General features: G+C 37.5%; 1 protein-coding gene across 1 annotated transcript in view; it reads left to right on the top strand.

The window, feature by feature from the left end:
- The window catches only part of rph3aa (rabphilin 3A homolog (mouse), a), a 41394-nt gene that overhangs the window by 14029 nt on the left and 7557 nt on the right, over positions 1-19808 (top strand). Inside the window, exons 2-11 of the mRNA XM_067574769.1 lie at positions 9081-9210; positions 9383-9512; positions 9914-9997; positions 12452-12617; positions 15788-15973; positions 16104-16322; positions 17061-17140; positions 17313-17387; positions 19045-19154; positions 19244-19370. Coding sequence (XP_067430870.1) covers positions 9095-9210; positions 9383-9512; positions 9914-9997; positions 12452-12617; positions 15788-15973; positions 16104-16322; positions 17061-17140; positions 17313-17387; positions 19045-19154; positions 19244-19370 — 1293 coding nt within the window. The 5' untranslated portion in view covers positions 9081-9094. The remainder of the gene's footprint in view (positions 1-9080; positions 9211-9382; positions 9513-9913; positions 9998-12451; positions 12618-15787; positions 15974-16103; positions 16323-17060; positions 17141-17312; positions 17388-19044; positions 19155-19243; positions 19371-19808) is intronic.

Here is a 19808-nt window from a genome sequence, read left to right as displayed (position 1 = left end):
ATCTTTAATCATCACCATCGTTGTAAAAGTTAAATGAGATATCTCAAATTTAATTTTTCCCCTGCATTGATTCTCAATAATAGCTTTGGACCAGTGGAAGTGGTTAGATGAAAATGGCCCCGTCATTCCTCTCCATCATCGTGGAGTAGTTAACACCCAGTTCAAGTTATGACCTATAATCTCTCAACACACACACACACACACACGGTACACATACATGTAAGTACCTCTGCTCCTCGGAGGTCGTTCCGCCCCTCAGTCAACTCCCTCCTCATAAAACAAGTGTAAATCAAACCAAGCTTCATGTGGCGACGCGTGTCCTTGGTTGTAGGTCACAGAGGAGGAGTTCAGCCTTCTTAAGTGATGCTTGCAGGAAACCACATCATCTTCAGTAGCATCAGTAGTATTTCATATAGTGCTACAGTCAATATCGAATGATACAAAGAGGAATAACTGTGATTATCGGTGTGATAAGGCAAAATTTAAGACCACACTGGACTGGAACAAGAACATTACAGCACAATGAGAGCAAAAATCTGTGATAACTGACATCCATAGGAACATATTTACATCTAATAATATGCAGAGTTTTTGAAAATTTGACTTTATTTCATACTACAAAACAGAAAAACTGAGGTACATCTTAAAGAGCAACTTGTAGTTTATCTTATCTTTTCTCAGGTAAGACTTGGTTTGTCAGAGGTCCTTCTACTTCACTCTGATGTAAACCGTGACCAGTTAAAAAAAAAGTTTATCTTTGATCTCGTTCTCACAGTTATCACCGAGTCTCAGCTCTCGCAGCTCAACTCTCTTGTCACCACAGCGGTCTGATAAAAAAAAAAAAAAAAGCCAGCTTTACTGCAGCCGATGTTTCTAATCATTATTTAATCTCATCATCCTTTTTATTGCCACCCACAGGAAAAAAAAAAAAAAAGACCATAACATACTTGAACAGAATCAATGAGAGAGCGTCGGCGGTGCTGGTAGTAAACAATGGGGTGAAAAGAGGGCTAATATTGATGTGCTGTCATGTGTAAGCGGTGTCTGTGCTCTTCAGCGGATGACATTGAGAGTCAGATGGGAGTGTCATGTCCTGCTGCAGAGCTCCAGTGAACATTGATCTCCTGTAAGGCAACGACTGCTCAGGTCAATACCCAATTCATACCGCGTGTCTCTGTGCGTGAGTGTTTGTGTGTGTGTGTGTGTGTGTGTGTGCACGTGACTGTGAGGGAGAGAAACAGCAACTGACCCTGACTCTAACTTATGGCCAAGATGATATATTATATAAAAATTACAGTGTTGAACTCATTAAATGTCACTAAGAAATATTTATTTGTGTGATTAATTTAAAATATATAATATATAAGTACTTGTGCCGTACTTGAGTATTTCCATTTTATACTACTTTTATGCTATATTTTAACTATAACTTAACAAAACCTAGCATCAGTATATAAAATGTGATGCACTGCTGTAGATTTAACTACCCACCAGTGTATAAAATACTTTAAATTAGCTCCATCTTGACCTGCTACAACAGTAAAGTACTACTTTCCCATTAATGCATCAGTAATATTGATTTATATGATAATATAACACTGACAGAGGCCATTCTGCATGATGAGTACTTCTACTTTTAATACCTTAAAGGAATCATTTGAAGCATATCCGTTTTCAAGCAGGAAATTAGATGATACGATCGATATCATTCTTATATCTGTGTGTCATAATATGTTATATATAAAGCTACAGCTAGGAAACAGTTAGCTTAGCCAGAGAGACAGGAGCTAAAACGGCCTGTTTCAGACAGAGGCTGAACTGAGGGGCTGCATAAAGGACCAGTAGAAGATAAATAAGGAGTTTTTAACTATAAATCATGCAAAGATATTCCAGTAGAGCCCAAGAATATAAACATACCAGACCTGGAAATGTGCATGATACGTCCCCTTTAAGTGAGTTATTTGATGAATCAAAATGCACATTCCTTTATTTTCATGTTTTTTCACATTCTACTAATTTGTAATTTCACTTCACAGCTGCAGTGATCTGATTCATAATGACAGTGTGTGTGTGTGTGTATGTATGTATGTGTGTGTGTGTGTGTGTGTGTGTGTGTGTGTGTGTGTGTGTTTGCCTTGAAGGGTTCAGAGAGAGAGAGAGAGAAAGGTGGGGGTCAGTAAAAAAAAAGGAAATGCTCTGAAATGGCAGACACTTGCAGCCTCGTGAGTCACCACACAACGGATAACACACACACACACACTCACATTGACATGCACACACGCAGACATCAATCTGTCAGCACGCCACATGCCGCAATGACAGCCACCCCTGACATTTGCATGCGTTGGGGATGGGACATTTTTCAGGGAGGAAACAGAGGGAAAGGGATGAGAAAGATGAAGGGCAGTGAACCGTTAAGTAAGTGAGGCATTAAAATATTCTTACTCAGCAGCTGCCGTCTGATCTCGTGTGATGTTTAATGCTCGGACACACTCCTATTACACCTTGCACCTACACTGAAGATTATTCAGACACTGACGAGCGAGTGAAGAGCGAAACGATGAGGTCAGGAATCCATTTTTTGGGGTTCTTTTTTAAGATGAGAATAAATACGCTTACAATCATGTGCAGCATCAGCCAATCCGGGAGGTGTCAACTGTTTCAGCAGCCTGGTTAGACCTGAGGCGAGAAGGAGAGGTCATGCTTTCCTCTTCTTAACAATGTTCTTGTCAAAAGATAATGAGTGCGCTTCTCTGTAGTGGAAATATCTTCAGGCGTGCACACTGCAGACCAGACTTCAATAACACATTACAGCGAACGGTTCACTTTCCACAGTCAGCAGTCAGCCTCAATTAACGCCCTGTTTTCATACAGAGAGAGAAGCAGAACAGCTACTTGGTGCTTTTCTGCTACTCGGACATGACCAGCAGATGTTTGGGAATTTAATAATGGCCACAAGTGCTGGTAGGTGTGGTGGAGCCAGAGTAAATCATTGGCCAATCAAATTAGCTCCTCTCAGACCTTTTTATAAGGAGCGCCTGTTCGCTGGCAGTTGAAATCTCTGTAGTCATGTTTTTATAAGCCGAACCGACATGAAACTGCTTGTACAGTTTTATGGAGGGACTGTGATGTTTGTTTATGCTAGGGGTGTGCCCGAATACAAATACATTATTCGGCAAAGCACAAATAGTGGGATTTATACTAATATTTGTTTCATACAAATATTTTAAAAAGTATTTGTTGGGAGTGTTCCTCAGAGATAAAGCTGAGCTACCGACACATGCAAAGTGCTTTCAAGATACTCTCCATAACCTGTTGTTCCTTCTCCTTTCCACAAAGTTAGGTTGTAAAAAATAGGCAATAAATTAAAAGTACAAAGCAGTTATCGCCTTTGAAGTTCCTCCATACATGTTACATGGTGTGCTGTCTCTGTGTTATGGGTGTATAAATAGGTAGAGTCTGTCTGCAAAGAGGCGATAATCTGGGAGACTCCAGTTCAAGACCTGGTGTGTGGACCTCCTTTGTAAGGTAGTTTATTCATGAATACTTATTGTAACACTTGAATTTTCTAAAATTAAAAATGTAATAAAATAAAAACAGGACTTTTAAGCTTATTTCCACTTTTATTCGAATACAAATACAGATACAAATAATTTTGCTGCCTCAACAAATACAGATACAAATACAAATACCGGGCCCTCTGCACATCCCTAGTGTTATGGACTAGTCAAGTCTGGGGGATTTAGTCCTAACCTGGAGGGTGTAGAAAAGGAGAAAACATGGAAGGACACAGAGGTAGAGGGACTGGTTTCCAAAATTAGAGAGAGACAGCTGGGAGGTGGGTTACCTTACCGAGTTCCCAGGCCGGCTAGCAGTTATTAGGTCCCTCCGACTCGACCTCGCCAGCGCTGGGCGTTGCTCTCGTGAGCGGCGAGCTCCGTCTGGCGTTTCAGTTCAGTTTTTGGTGGTTGGGGGATGGGTCCCCGAAGAACAGAGCTGGTTTTACACAAGGGTCCAAGCAGGAAAAGTGTGAAGCTGTAATGTCTCAAAAACGATTCTAAAAGGACGTCTCTGGTTTTTAACTCGACTCGTATCACTCATTCAACTTCGCGCTTTCGCAGCTGAGCCTCATCACGTCATTAAGTTACTCCAGTGACTGCACGCACGCAGCTTAACCACACCCCCTTGTTATCTTCTCAATGAAAACCAGTCCAGTGTTTAGAAAAGGGAAAGGAAGAAAGAGGAATCACTCCTAACACTAGTGTATGCAGCAGTTTTATTTATTTATTTAGCCTCACTATTATCCGTCTGACTTTGGTGAACCTCTGACTACCAGCAGGTCTCACTTATTTTGTGAAATATCTCAACATCTACTGGATGGTTTGCTACCAAATTTTTTATACAGACACTCCAGGTTCCCAGATGTTGCATCCTACTGACTTTGGTGATTCCCTTGACTTTTCCTCTAGCGCCACCATGAGGTACATTTGTGGTTGTAAGTGAAATGTCTCAACAAATATTGGATGTATAATAATAATAAATTCACCTTTCCAAAAAAGTTACAAAGTGCTTTACAAGAAGTAAAAAGTAAATAAAATCCAAAACATAAAAATCAAGATAAAATAATCTAGAATAGTTACACAAATTACACAAATAACCATCAGTTAAGAAAAAGCCATAAAATAAAAATGAGTTTTAAGATGAGATTTAAAAGAAGACGGAGTTTGCCACAGCTGCAGGGCTCGGACAGTGATGGGGCGATGTTTAGGAACCATTAATAAGGCTCTGCTAGAGGCTCAAGCAGCGATCAGGCTCATTTGGAGTGAGTAGGTCACAGATGTATGCAGCAGTCTGACCATGCAAGGCTTTAAAAAGTAGTAAAATCCTAAAATCAATTCTAAAATTCAACCAGTGAAGGGGCAGCAATGATTGATGTGGACGTGTTCAAAGCCTGGCAGCAGCGTTTTGTTGAGGTTGTAGTCTTTGGATGTTCCGCCTGCTTAGACCCGAATAAAGTGTGTTGCAATAGTCAAGTCTGGAGGATATAAAAGCCTGGATGACTGTTTCTAGATCTGCAAATGTGAGGAATGATCTAATCTTAGTTAAATGTCTCAGTTTGACAAAGCAGGACGACATAATTTTAGTCACCTGAGCGTCAAAAGACAACTGTGAATCGAGGATGTATTGCATGACATTCTTGTTCCCTTTCAGGATGCATTACTACCATCAGTAACCTTGGTGATTCCTTAAAGAGGAAGCAGTTTATTTACAGGTATTGGGGAGTACTATGTGAAAATATTTCATATTGATTGATAAAATGTATTCATAAATGTGCAATGACAAAGTTTTACCGTCCTAAAACTCTACTTAGGCTACATGCTGTTTTTTTAGCCACTACTTCTGTAAATTACCTGCATCTTCAGCTTCAGTTTACCAAACAGCTACTAGTACTGGTTACTAACAGCTATTCAATAGAGCTTTTGGTCAGTTTTTGTTCTGACATAATGGCTGAGCATCAGGGGGGAGAAACTAGAGTATATTATTATCTGCGATGTTGGTCAGCATAATTTTTTTCCCACTACTCACTGATGCAGCACTTCAATCTGCATTTTTATTGTTAACTATTGATTTTCTTAAAAAAGACTCTAGCAAACTATCTCCCTAAGCAACAGACTGTAAATATGTCAAGTTGTCCACATCAGTGTGTGTTTCCAGGTGTTGGGGAGTACTACTGCATGTGTGTAAAAAGTATAAAGTAGTAGTATAAAGTCTTTTTTTTGGCTCCAGAGGGAGCTGCTGTGTGAAATCTGTCAAGTCATCTGTTGGGGAATGAAGATTACAAGTTTGAAAATGAAAAAAAATCTGTGGGTGTGTAGTTAGAAAGAAGTGAGGCTACCAGACCTCTGTAGCTCCTTATCTCTGCTGGAGGCTAACAGCTCAAGGCTACATTAGCCGCTACTAGCATAACACACCTGAATCTGTACAGTCGAATGAATAGGCACGATGTGATTTAGCCAAGTAGAAAGCTACTGCAGGGTTAGCAAGCTAGAACATTATTCACTAACAATAAAGGGTAAAGATAATAAAAGAGCCCTAATATTGCTGTGGTCAGAATAATTCATCAATAAAATGAACAGGAACATTGTAGTTTTTCTGGAAACAACTTATGATGTGAACTACCTCTGTTGGTGGCTAGTTAAACCATATTTATTCATAAGAGAAACTCATTTTTGCTCTTTTCATAGAGGCCAGATCTTTGGCTCTTTTATTATCTTTACTCTTTATTGTTAGTGAACAATATTCTAGCTTGCTAACCGTGCAGTAGCTCATACAGCTACAGCTGACTATCAATAAATTAATGAATTCAATTAGGAAAACTTACTTCTTAGCTTAGCTTACTTCTGAAGAAAAGAAGCGCAACTGTCTCTGGGGTCTCTGGGGTCTCTGTCTTTGAGAGAATCACAGGAGCAGCACACTGATGATGTCAGAGGGCTGTGATTGGTTGATCGCAATGTTGATCCAGGAACACGTTCTACCTGGCTAAATCACGTCGTGTGAATGAGCACAGTCGAGTTGCATTGTGGGTAATGTAGGCATCAGGTTGTGAGAGTGAAGAAGAATGTGTGGAATACAAAAAGATGACAACTCTGGTTCCTGCTGTATTGAGTTTTATCCTTTAAAAAAAAACAAAAAACTGTCCATTGTGAGTCTGACATTATTTTAGACGTGAACTTCTTTCATCAACCACTATCATCAGGTCAAAAAATATACCTGCAAATTTAATGAAATTCCCATTAGCCTCAGCTGTACTTTGTGTTTAGTGCTAATGAGCAAATGTTAACATGCTAAAATAGTGAACATAGTAAACATTATACCTGGTAAACATCAGCATATTAGCATTGTCATTGTGAGCCGATATTAACATTTAGCCAAAAGAACGTCCTCACAGAGCTGCTTGTGTGGCTGCAGACTCTTTTATTCTTTTCATCTTTTAATAACAATACAAATAAGAAGAATAAGAAGACATTGAAAGGATCAGAGAGTCTTAGCTGTAGCGTTTAAGCTTTGGTCAGGCTGCTTCACATCTTTATATGCATGAACACTCTGCAGGAAGCAGGTAAATCCGTATCACCATCCCGAGGCAGCACAGCAGCTATTAAAGTTCCATCTGTAGCCTGAAGGGCTGCGGTTCACAATTATGCATGCAACAAATATGGTTATCTTGATCAAACGTTGCATAACCAGCTCACACAGGCTTCTGTACACAGTCAACAGGGAAATATTTGGGTGATTTAATTAAATTAAATTCAAGTTAATTGGCATTATACAGTTCAGAGAACACGTACAACAAAATGTCTTGTGGCTCCTAGAAGACGGTGCAGAAAGGCAAATTAAAAAAGAGCAAATACACATGTAGTGAAAACATAGAAAATATAAATATGTGCGATGAAAAAGAAGGAAACACTATTAACATGTGTGTTTAGAGGAAGAGAGTATTTGAATGCACATAAGGAAACCAGATAAGTGGCAACAAGCAGAAATGTAAACAGTAAAAACTATATTTGATGAGCAGCAATGATCAGATATGTTAAACCCTGAGATATTGATGAAGGTAATGAATAATTGATATCAATTAGATAAGGCAGCAATATAAAATGAAACGAGACAGTGATTTACATCATAGAATAAATTGTGTGATTAGCAGATAATCAGTGCTGTATTGTTTGGAAAAAATGTTTCTTCCTACAGTTATCTTTGAAAAATTCATATTTAAATTAAAGACACAAGGCTGTTGTTAATAATAATAAGTTAATAATAGATAATTCAGCACTTTAATTGCATTATTGTGTGCATGTAAACCTTATCAATGATCCTAAGCATTAATTTTTCCTTCATTTTATTCTTTATTTTGTTGCAACTTATTTTGCTTAAAGAGCAACTTAACAGCAGCTGAAAATACTGCTGCAGTGATGTAAACGAGTACTCCAGGTTGAACCAGTACATCATGACATCACCCCTGGGTGTGGTCTTCCACAAGAGACTCATTAAGAGATTTAGAAATTTTAAACAGGCAGTAAAACACCAGATGCCTGGTGTTAAGTTACCCTTTAAATCTTATATAAAGTTTGTCATTATCATATTTTGTGCCAACATAAAACAGACAAAACACCTAAAGAGTTGTAATATTTGATATATTTGCTGTAATATAGCTGACTAGCCATTATTCGGGGGAGATGCAATATATATTCTCAATTTTTGATATCAGAATTTTCCAGCTTGCATCGTGCACATTTCTGCACACTTGACAAGCATCAAGGGAAACCACAAAATCATGAAAACACATATATTTATTTGATTTACAGCTGCAAGAAATTTATGCTCTGCTCTGTCAGTTTGCACACAAGTAACTTTAAACCTTAAAGGCAGAAACTTTCCAACAAACCAGAAACACTTATAATAATAATAATAATAATATATTTATTTATGTGGCACTGTATGCACATTTATAAACAAAACACAAAGCAAAATCACATGTGAATGCATTTTTAAATTACAGTGTAAAAACTAAATACAGTGATGCCAACAGGAGGACGGTAAAGGAAGAAAAGTGAGTATTAAACGATAAAACACTGTGAAATATGACCTCATATAAAAGCACATCTATAAAAGTATATTTTAGAAAAGATTTAAACGTGTACTGAGCCTCAGATCTTCTGGGGTCCTGACTGAGAAGGCCCCGGTCCCCCTTTAAAGAGCTTCTGTTGTCTCTTCTACCAGCAATAATTCTGAGACGATCATCTTGTGATCAACTAGATGCGTATCATTTGTTTTCAGATGATCCTCCACAGCTCAGATATGTTTTTATGAAGTTAGAAAACACCATCATGCAATGCTCTCGCGTGCTATGACAGTTTCTGCAGTTGCTCAGTGTTGTTTTCAACTCCAAACCGCTTCCAGCTGTGCTCCTGTCCTCAGATTTTAAACTTTTGGTTCTCCTTTGCTACAACACTTTTTAAGCTGCGTTTTCACGTTGCGTGCCACTTCTGTGTGTTTATTTTTTGTTTGTTTTGTGTGTTCAGGTTTTGGGTGGACGATGAACATATCTGGCGGCCCCCCAGGGGAGGAGCTCACAGATGAGGAAAAGGAGATCATCAACAGCGTACTGGCTCGTGCGGCCATGATGGAGGCCATGGAGCAGGAGAGGATTGAGTGAGATGGAAAACTGTTGTCTCTGTTGCACTGAATCACATCAGTCAGCCATGAATGCAGATGCTCGCTGATTTGAATTATTTTTTTGGGGGGGGGGGGGGTGGAGGGGGGTGTGTAAAACCAGTGCCAAGTTTGTGTCTGTGCTTACGTTTTATTTTGCACATGTTCTCAGGCGTCTCTCCAGTCGCCTGGATAATATCAAGAGGACAGCCTGTGGTGACGGGCAGTCGCGTTGTCTGCTTTGTGGGTCGTCCTTTGGACCACAGGGGGTCACAGCTGTCCTCTGTGTGCAGTGCAAAAAGGTGGGTGGATGCCTGATTATTTCTGCTTGAATAAGGAAAGAAAGCAGACACTACACAAGCATGCAACGCTTCTCTACTCTGCATAGACGGGATTTCTGTTTACTATATTTTCTATAGTGTTTTGTAGATCATAAGATGTTTCCTATGGTGATGAGCAGCCGGTGAACCATATGTTAACTTGTTCTGACACACACTGTGTTTTTCCTGATATTATGCATCACATTCTGTTTCTTGTTGCTCCCAATAAGTAAGTAAAGGTTAATGCTTTCTGAACTGTAAAAATATATGTGCTCTATGCACTGGCTATCAAGGACTAAGTCTGTGTGGGATTATTATTGTAGATTATGCTTCTGTGCGTCTGTGTGTGTGTATGTTTGTCTTATGTATTTGCCTCTTTGCAGCACATGTGTAGCAAATGTGGGATTTCCAGCAACAGCAGGACTTGTCCAGTGTGGCTGTGCAGAATCTGCAATGAACAAAAGGAGGTGAGAGAAAGGACAGAGAGTGGTGGAACAAATACTCAGATCCTTTACTTTAGTATAAGTACCAATGCAGCAATGTAAAAATATTCCATTACAAGTGAAAGACCTGCATGAAAAATCCTACTTAAGTAAAATTACATAAGTATTAGCAGCAAAATGTGGTTAAAGTATTGCAGTAAAAGTAGTGGTTTGGTCCCTCTTACTGATATATTATTATATATGACATCATTAGATTATTAATAGTGAAGCATCAGTGTTAGAGCAGCATGTTACTGTTGTAGCTGCTGGAGGTGGAGCTAGTTTACACTACTTTATATACAGTTAGCTAGTTTAGTCCAGTGGTTCCCAACCTAGGGGTCAGGGCCCCTCCAAAGGGTCAGCAGATAAATCTGAGGGGTCGTGAGATGATTAATGGGAGAGGAAAGAAGAAAAAACAAAGTTCTGATACACAAATCTGTTTTCAGTTTTTGGACTTTTTCTCTAATCTTTGATTTTTGGTGAAATATTGGATCATTTGAACATTTATTGAAATGAAAGCATGTGAGAAGTTTAGAGGGAAAAATCACTATTTGGTGGAGCTGTTAACAACTCATAGACATGTGAAATGTGACCCCGACTACACACTGCTTTTTGTAAGACGTCAAAAGCCAAAAAAGGAGCATCACATGGAAATACTCAAGTAAAGTATAGGTACCTCAAAACTGTACTTAAATACAGTACTTGAGTAAATGTACTTCCAGAGTGGGTTGATAAAATCTTGGTGCCAGATTTTGCCATTATGTCATTCTTGTGCCACCAGAACAGGAACCTTTCTGATCATATGAATGAATTTTCTTGCTTTTAGACTTGGCTTTTAGCACATAATTGCATTTCACTGTCCAGTGGCCTGGAAAATTACCTTCCATTGATACCTCCTCAATATCCAAAATGAGTAATGATTGATTCTAACGCTTATTTAATATTAAAAAATACAGATAGCATTTTGATCAATATAAGACTTGATGAATAAGATCTGCTTTCTGTTTTTTTTTTCTTACAATGCAGTTTCGATGATGGTACTGTGTTTATTGAGGTCTCTGCCTCAAGGAGTCCAGACTCTTTAAATAAATGCTCTCTCCTGTCAGTCATACAGAGTTACTACTCTGTAATGCTGCCAATACAAAGTGGTCATGTTCCTGTTCCATAAAATAAAGAAATGAACAGTTATCAATACAGATAATGAAATCTGCCAAAAGTTAGGTGAGCATTCATATGAAAGCTCAGTATAAAAGTTGTATAAACTTACCTTTTAAACTCTAGGTGGGTTTCCATTCGTCTGAATGAGGAAACACCAAAAATGAATAAATGATGATGTACATGTTTATGTTTGGGTATATTTCCAGAAATATAATTAATATGAATTGTCCCTGTCAAATAAATTAATAAACTTAAACATCATTGAAGCTTGTTATTGTGCTTATATATAATGTCTTTTAAGCAGCTGTTTTCAGAAAAAAAGCTCTAAAAAGCCACTGTACACTACCTGCTCAGCACCAAACAGCAAACAGACACAGTTAGCTGTAGACTAGCTGGTGAACATAGTGGAGCATTTAGCAGCTAAAGAGCCAGATATTTCCCTCAGGAGTTGGTAGAGAGCAAAAACAGAGTTAAAAGAGAGTGAACATTGGACTTACATTCACCAGGTGGACAGAAACACGACTCCACATGAATGATAATGTTGCTCCATAACTGCTGGATGTGGAAATAAGCAACTGTTCACCTACATGTTCATCATATTAACTTTATAAGGTGATAATATGTAAATGTAAATTTACAAATGTAAATTAATGCAGGTTTAAGGCTTAAAGAAATGGTTGGTTGCATATTGTTATATTGTTGGGTGCCTGTCTTTTGGAATATTTAAAATACATGTAAAATCAAATCAAACTAAGAAATGAAATCCAATCTACCTCTTCACTTTATTTTCTGTGTTTTTTTCTGTGATTTGATTTTACTGTGGAAAATTCATGTCACAATGAAAAAATAATTAATTCAGTTTTCAAAGACCAAAGCTTAAATAATTGTCATATAATGTTCATTTGGTTTTTTTTATTTAATTATGACAGTAAATGCACACATAAAAAAAGAAATACAAATAACAATGTACAGTAGTATTTCACAGTATTTCTTTGTTTTCATTGAGGCATTTAAAATCTTCCATACTTTTCTAACTCCAGTATCTGCCGTATTGTGGAGAGTCAAACCAAAACCAAACTACAAAATGTCTCCTCAGAAGCCTGAGGATGTTGTCATGGCTCTACATCACTATGTCTGTATTGTTGTGTGTATGAATCAGGCGTTTAGGGCCTCGTTATTGTGCTTATATGTTCATATAACTGGTGTTACAACATATAACCTCAGAATTGTTTCCATTCAGCTGACACTGTGTTTTGTGTTTCATATGAACAAACTCTGCAGGTCCAGAAGCGTTCAGGAGCTTGGTTCTTTAAGGGGAGAGGCCAGCAGGTTCTGCCTGACCCCCTACCTCTGTCCAGACCTCAACAGTCCAGCACTGAGAGCAGATCTGGTCCAGCAGGCCAAAACGGATCACAGGAACCTACATCATCACATCATCAGGGGCCTGGTAACGATACACAGATATATGTCTGGGTCTGCTAGCATACCAAGATAATGATGGCTTCTTATTAAAAAATAGATATTTAACAGTTGAGCCAAAATGCAAATATTTGTAGAATTAATAAATATTACCAGCTGGCTTTGAGATGATGCTATTTTTAAATGCTTTTAATACACAATTTCTATCATATTTAATATAACTATGCATGGATTCATGAGTAATAATGGGTGAAAATAAAGTATACTATAATATTAATCAAGTACACTTAAAGTACATTTGAAGCATATTAATATTGTTGGTGCTGAGTGTCATAAAACATATTTTATTTCAAAGTTTAATTAAGATTAAGATGTTGAGATGCACCATCTTGTTTTTAAGGGGGTCCTCACAAAACATAAAAGTTAGAACATTTAAACAAAACAAAATACATTGATAATAATAATGATAACAACAACACAAAACAATCACCATAGCAACATCAACACGGACATACACATAAGCCACCTGCTACATCTGTTACATGAGTCATCTGTACAAAGAATGAACAAGAAATAAGATAAATGAATAGGTCAAATAACATTATGTCAAAGTACTGAGTCCACTTATAAGCTAAAATGAGGGTAAATACAATCAAAAACAAGAACAAGTAGATTTGAAGTAAACAAGCAAAGAAGACTTGAAGTCATGGAGAGAAGAAATCGATCTGAGTCAATTAGGCAAATTATTCCAGTCTGAGCTTTAAACTTAAAAGCACGTCTAACAATTTATTTAAAGACTCTCGGCACAATAAAATAAAAGTCGTTGAGTGTGTCTGAGTGAATATGATGAATGGAATGAATGAACGAAAAGCTGTTTCAGGTATAAAGGATAGTTAAAGTAAATGCATTTGAAAACAAAGAGCAACCAATAAAAATGGCTCTTAGAGTTAAGTTTTAGCCAGTTCAGTGTGTCGAACACCTCGGGATAAATCTATGAATATTATTGTAGAGTATATTTAAACAGGTGTAAATGGTATATAATATCAACATAATCAATAAATACAGATATATTAAATCTGTGTTTAGCTGCAATACTTTAGATTACATTATTCATCTAACAGTACTTTATTGCACTCAAAATAGTATACTAATATAAGAAATACAACTTTAGCTGTAAGTTAGTGTATTCAAGTGCACCACAAAGCAATAATAATACAAACAAAGTACAATTAATACATTATTTAAAAGTATACTCAGATAGATTTAAATAAAAGTACAGTTATAGTGGATTTTCATATACTGTTATGAAGTATATTTAATGGATGAAATTTTAAGAAATTTCACTTTTGTTGTACTTTTAAAAATATCTTTTCAACACTATCTGACAGTATTAATATTTGAGTGAATTTAAAATAAGAGTCAGTACTACAACAATAATTTAGTCCTTTCCTGAGTACACAAAAAACATAAAAAATATAGTACCATTAATACATTATTTAAAAGTATCACTAAGTTAAAGCTTTAGTACTGTTGAAGTGGATTAAAGTGTTGCTATAGCAACAGTAGTGACCACAGTAAAGTAGTACTGATAGTAGAAAGAGCCACGATGACAAAATACACATCTAAATGGCAAATTATGGCATTCATGTTACATTACAACACAATCATAGAGACTCACTCGCCACAGGACACGACTGTCTACTGTTATCACAACATGGACTGAACAAAATACAAAGTGCCAAAGTGCCGCAATAAAGTGCCACAGTTTGTTAGCTCCTAACACAAAGCTGGCTGCTGTGACTCCGGGTGTCACTTTTACCCTGTATTTTGAATTTTTTTTAATCAGGGTTTCATTTTTACATGAGAAATATTGCCAAAATCCATCATGTCAGGGAGAAAATTATACATTTTTTTGTCTCTGCTGTCATCGCTGTTCCAAACTGCCTCAGAACTATTTACTTGTTTTGTCATTTGCACGTCACGCAAAATTAAACTCCAAGCTACTGAAAAAGACCCTTAATTTGCCAGTTTCACATCTTACATTGCCTTCTGGTTTAATTTAGACAGGATGTTTATACTCTTCTTATCTATAATAATGGGCTGACATCATCACACTTCATATTAAAGTATATCTGACTGCTTAGGGCAGCAGGTGTGTTTGATTGATTGATGTGATTCAGTGTTTTAACAAGATGTACATTACATTTGCACTTATACTTGAAATTCTCTTGTAAAACCAAAAAAAATCTGTTTGAAAACACTTTCGATAAAGGATAAATATCATCTTTGCGTCATTTGTTGAAGTTTTGAAGTGAGATGAATAAGACGCCGCTCTCAATATTTTCAGACAATATGTTACTTTTATAAAAGAAAAGACTTGAAGGATGAGCAGCACACAGCCTCGTCCACAAGAGTTAAATACAGAATATGTGACTTTACAACACGATAATATGTTGAGGTTTGCGTTTTCAGCTTGTGCTGCTGCCCCCAAGTGGCCAGAAATAAGCACATTAATTCAGCTTTAAGGCTTAGAGAAACATTTGTTTGCAATTTGTTACACTGATAAGTTTAAAAGCAACGTTTGTTTTTATACTTTATTGCAAGAACGTAGAGTTACATTTGCTTACATATGATAGTATTCAAAAAATTACCTTTATATACTACAAAATAGCAACAGCAAATACATTTACAGGAACTGTAATGCTAGCTGAATGTTTTCTGTCAACATGATGAGGAAATGTTTTTGAATTTTTGTATTTGTATTTGTCAAGTTGCCAAAACAACCTATTTCTTAAGTGTTCATCCAGAAAGCGATTATGTTGGAAAAACAGTTTCGTAGTATGTAAACGTCATTTCTAGGAGGCAGGGTTGGTTTTAGGGCCTCTTTGATGGAGTAAATAGCGAGTAATGTCACTACTTACTTTTGCTGTTGAATAATTAGTAAATTAATGAGTGATGACATTTTTCAATGAGTTATATGAGACTGATTCCATTTTAAAGCAACACTGTCATTAAATGGTTTATAACGCACCATAATATAGTTGTAAACAAATATAAGGATATTTTAAGTGTGTGTAATTGGGCAAGAGGGTTAAAATAAAGTGTCATCTGTGAGGTGTTAGGAGCTGCGGATAACTAACAGCAGCTGTAGCGGTGGCAGGAATGCTTTTATTTTTTTTAATTTTTTTTCTTCCTCAGAGCTCAGTGCAGAGTCACAGCCGCAGCAGTCCTGTGGATCAGAGCAATGGGAGCAGACAGCAAGAACAACAGCTGACAGCTATAATGAGAGTCAGTCCCATCCAGCAGCTGTAATGAAGACGGAGAGACATGTGTTAGCCTCCAAACCGCCTCAGGCGAACGCACAGCAGGTCACCCCCACCTCAGGTAACTTCTTCTAAGAATAAATCCAACGCTACGGGGGTGGCTTTCAAAAGATTTAACATCAAAATCAATACGGAAAAAAGGGACGTTTCAGGCCTTATTATTCACTAATTGAGTATTGTGACGTCTCCAGCTCCACCTGCAGATGTGGAGAAGAAGGATGAGACAGTGTCCCCTCCAGCTGTGGAGGAAAAAAGACAACCTGTTGTTGCCTCCAGTTACGTTTCATCCCATTCTCCCGTGACAAGAATTGTTCCACCTGTCAATCCTCCGGCCAACAACCCCACTCCTCCGAAACCCACGCCAGACCGAACAGAGGAAGAGGACATCGACTATGACTCAGATGATGCCAGTACGACTGAATTTTTCCTCTAAAACCAAACCTCTGATTTATAGAAAGCGAAGTTGTCTTTTTTCCTCTTAGTCATTTTCATCTGTGTAAGTAATATAAATTCCTCTGTATGTGCCTTCTTGGCTGCAAAAGAAATTTCCCATGGAGCGATGAAGAGTGACGAATCAATGTTTATCTGTTTTAGAGGGTGTTGATGTAAATGTTCAAGGGCTTTATTTATCAAGCTTCTCAGAGTAGGAAATCAGCCCCTAACTGGCCATAAAGTCAGCTTTCTTAAAGGGGACACAGCATGGTTTTTGTGATTTTCTGTCATTAATATACTGTAAGAATGTCAGATGTCTGTGTTAAACATCGTCAGAGTTCCAAAACAGCCTGTTTCAGACAGAGGCTGAACTGAGGGGCTGCATAAAGAGCCAGTATAAGATAAATAAGGAGTTTTTTGAACTGTAAATCATGCAAAAATATTCTAGTAAAGCCCCAGAATAAAAAATGTAGAATGTATATGGAAATGTGCCTGATATGTCCTGTTAAACTTAGGAAATCACTAAGATGTACATTGTACAAAGATGTGATTGGATGGAGCTGATTTAGCATAAATCCTGCTCTGAGGTAGCAGTATTTTTAGTCTTAAGTTAACTTGCAGAGAGATTCCTGGGAGTGACTCTGAGTGATGTTTTTTGCAGGGATTTGATTTATCTCTCAGATGTCTTATGTGTTCCTGTGTTTACATTCTGATAGCCACTCTGGGATGTCTGGAGTTCAGTCTTCTTTACGAACAGGAGAATCACGCCCTGCACTGTTGTATTGTCAAAGCGAAGGTAAATATGTGCACAAACACAAGATGAGACTGGACAATACATTTATAGAAACATCTCAACTCCAGCAATAAAATATGTGGAATACATTAGTACAGCACTAAATGTGTGCACATTACACACAAACACATCAACTCTGCCAGATCTGATTATTGTTGTTTCTTATGTGTCTCAGGGTTTAAAGCCAATGGACTCAAATGGACTTGCTGACCCGTATGTTAAGCTGCACCTGTTACCTGGAGCCAGTAAGGTACAACCTTCATTACAACTTCAAGGTGCTGATTTAAACAACTGCACAGCTCTGATTTACTGGTCTTGGCAACGTTTTAAAGCTGCATTAGTCTGCTTTTTTGATTATTGTTTTTGAGGTTTTTTGCCACTTTGGGGGTGGAGCTTCACAACAAGCTTAATGTCACACACATATACCACCTCATACAGTTAACATGGTGGATGTTTTAGCAAACAGACATTTGGATTTGTGTTTCTGTCCACCTGATCAATGTGAGTCCAATATTCACTCTCTTTTAGCTCTGTTTTCCTGAAACTCCTGAAAATAAAAATTGGCTCTGTAGCTATTAGATTTTCCACTTTCTTTACCAGCAAGATGCTAATTTTGTCTCTCTCCTGCTTGGTGCAGGGCAGGCCGTTTATTTAGAACATTTTTTTTGCTGAAAAAGTCGCCTGCTGCAGAAAAAGGTCAATGACAACAGCGAGAATGAACCAAAACAGTAAAGTTGTGGGCCGTAAAAGCAAAGCAAATGTTCAAAATAGTGGAATTCTCTGTGGATTTTGTCACAACAAGTTACTGCTTTCACATTGCATATAGTCATTTGTTTATATAAAAATGTCCCACAAGAAATCTGGTGAGGCTGCTTTCTGTTTTTATGGCCCCAGACTGTAGAACTATAAGTATCTTTAAAAGGAAATTTAAGACCCATCTTTTAAAATCTGGTTTATAATTTGTGATAATTCAGTCTTGTTAAATTTTAAACTTCGTATTAGCTTGATTGTTATTGTTTTTAATGTTTCGTATCATGTCGGTAACAAACGTCTTACTCATTGTTATTCTTTTCTGTTTTTGGCTTAACGTTGTTTTATAGCAGCTCTTGGGGCTGCATCTTTACATGACAGGTGCTGACTAAAGTTATTATTATTCTATGAAAATATTGATTTATGCAGCTATAAATAAACACATCGTCAGGATGTCGGAGATGCCGTGGGGCATTAGCTGATACACTGAAAAAATATGCTTGGGGTGCATTTATTCAATTAGGAATGTGCTCAGCTAATATGATGAAGCAAAAACCAATCACCTTGTGCTCCTGGCATTAAATATATGAGCATACACTAGTGCTACTAGACTTATGAGATGAAGACTTGTCATAATTGTGTTGTTTATGCTAAGCTAAGCTAAGCTAACCGTCTGCTAGCTCCAGCTTCATATTGATCGGACACTCGGAAGGAAGCAAATAAAATGTCCTTTAACATCCACAGTTCCCAGGAGTTTTAGCCCTGGACGTGCTATTGAAACCTTATGAGACTGTAGCTGTTGAATGCTAACAAATTAACTCATCTTTTACCTTGCTTAAAACAACAAAGAGCTCATAAGGTTTTGATAGCACGTCCAGGGCTAAAACTCCTGGGAACTGTGGATGTTAAAGGACATTTTATTTGCTTTCCTACCAAGTATCTGATCAATATGTGTTCTCAGCACCGTTGTACTTAGAAAATACAAATAAAATCTCAGTATCATGCCTCAGCATTTTAGAAAGACAGGAAATGTGTTAGCTAAAGCTAGCTAGCTAAAGCTAAAGCTCACAATAATGGAAATAACATACAAGTAAATGTCTTTCTCTTTATGTTTCTCTTCTCACTTGAATGTTTTGTCTCATGTTGCTGCTTTTCAGTCTAATAAGCTTCGCACCAAGACACTTAAAAACACTCTGAATCCTGTTTGGAATGAGACACTGATCTACCACGGCATCACTGATGATGAAATGTCACGCAAAACCCTTCGGTGAGAACAACCTTAACCCACCTTACCTTCAATATTGTACTAAATAGATGAAAGTAAAAGAGTTTAATTGAGCTCTTGTCTGTCTGCAGGCTTTCAGTGAGCGACGAGGACAAGTTTGGACACAATGAGTTCATAGGAGAGACGCGAGTGGCCCTGAAGAAACTGAAGTTCGACCAGAAGAAGAATTTCAGTGTTTGTTTAGAGAGAGTGATCCCGGTAAGCCTGAAGACAACACTGACGTCTTCTACAGTGGGGTCCAAAAGTCTGAGACCACATTGAAAATCTCTAATATTTTCACATAAACATCTGGAAATAATCATAAAGTTTGAGGATTCGGAAACGTTTAAAAACACAAGAAGTTATGACATGTAAAATGAAGAAGAAACATTTAAGATTCTGCACTATTGAAGCATATTTGTGGCATCAACCCACTTAACTCCTATGTAGAAAAGGTCAGATTTCCTTGAGTTGTATCTCTTCCATTGAATCATGTGTTCAGATGACACTCAGGAGGATTTGATCTACTCATCAAAGGCTCGTGCATGTAACTCAACTTGCAGCCAGTATTTGCCTGTTATAAATTCGGCTGTGCCTCAAGTTTCCAGCAGATCATTGCTTACTAAGTAGCTCTGTGAGAGTGGGAAACATGGCATC

Source organism: Thunnus thynnus, chromosome 19 (assembly GCF_963924715.1).
Source record: "Thunnus thynnus chromosome 19, fThuThy2.1, whole genome shotgun sequence".
Lineage (NCBI taxonomy): Eukaryota > Metazoa > Chordata > Actinopteri > Scombriformes > Scombridae > Thunnus > Thunnus thynnus.
Note: the sequence above shows the minus strand (reverse complement) of the source record. Positions and strands in the feature narration are given on the sequence as shown.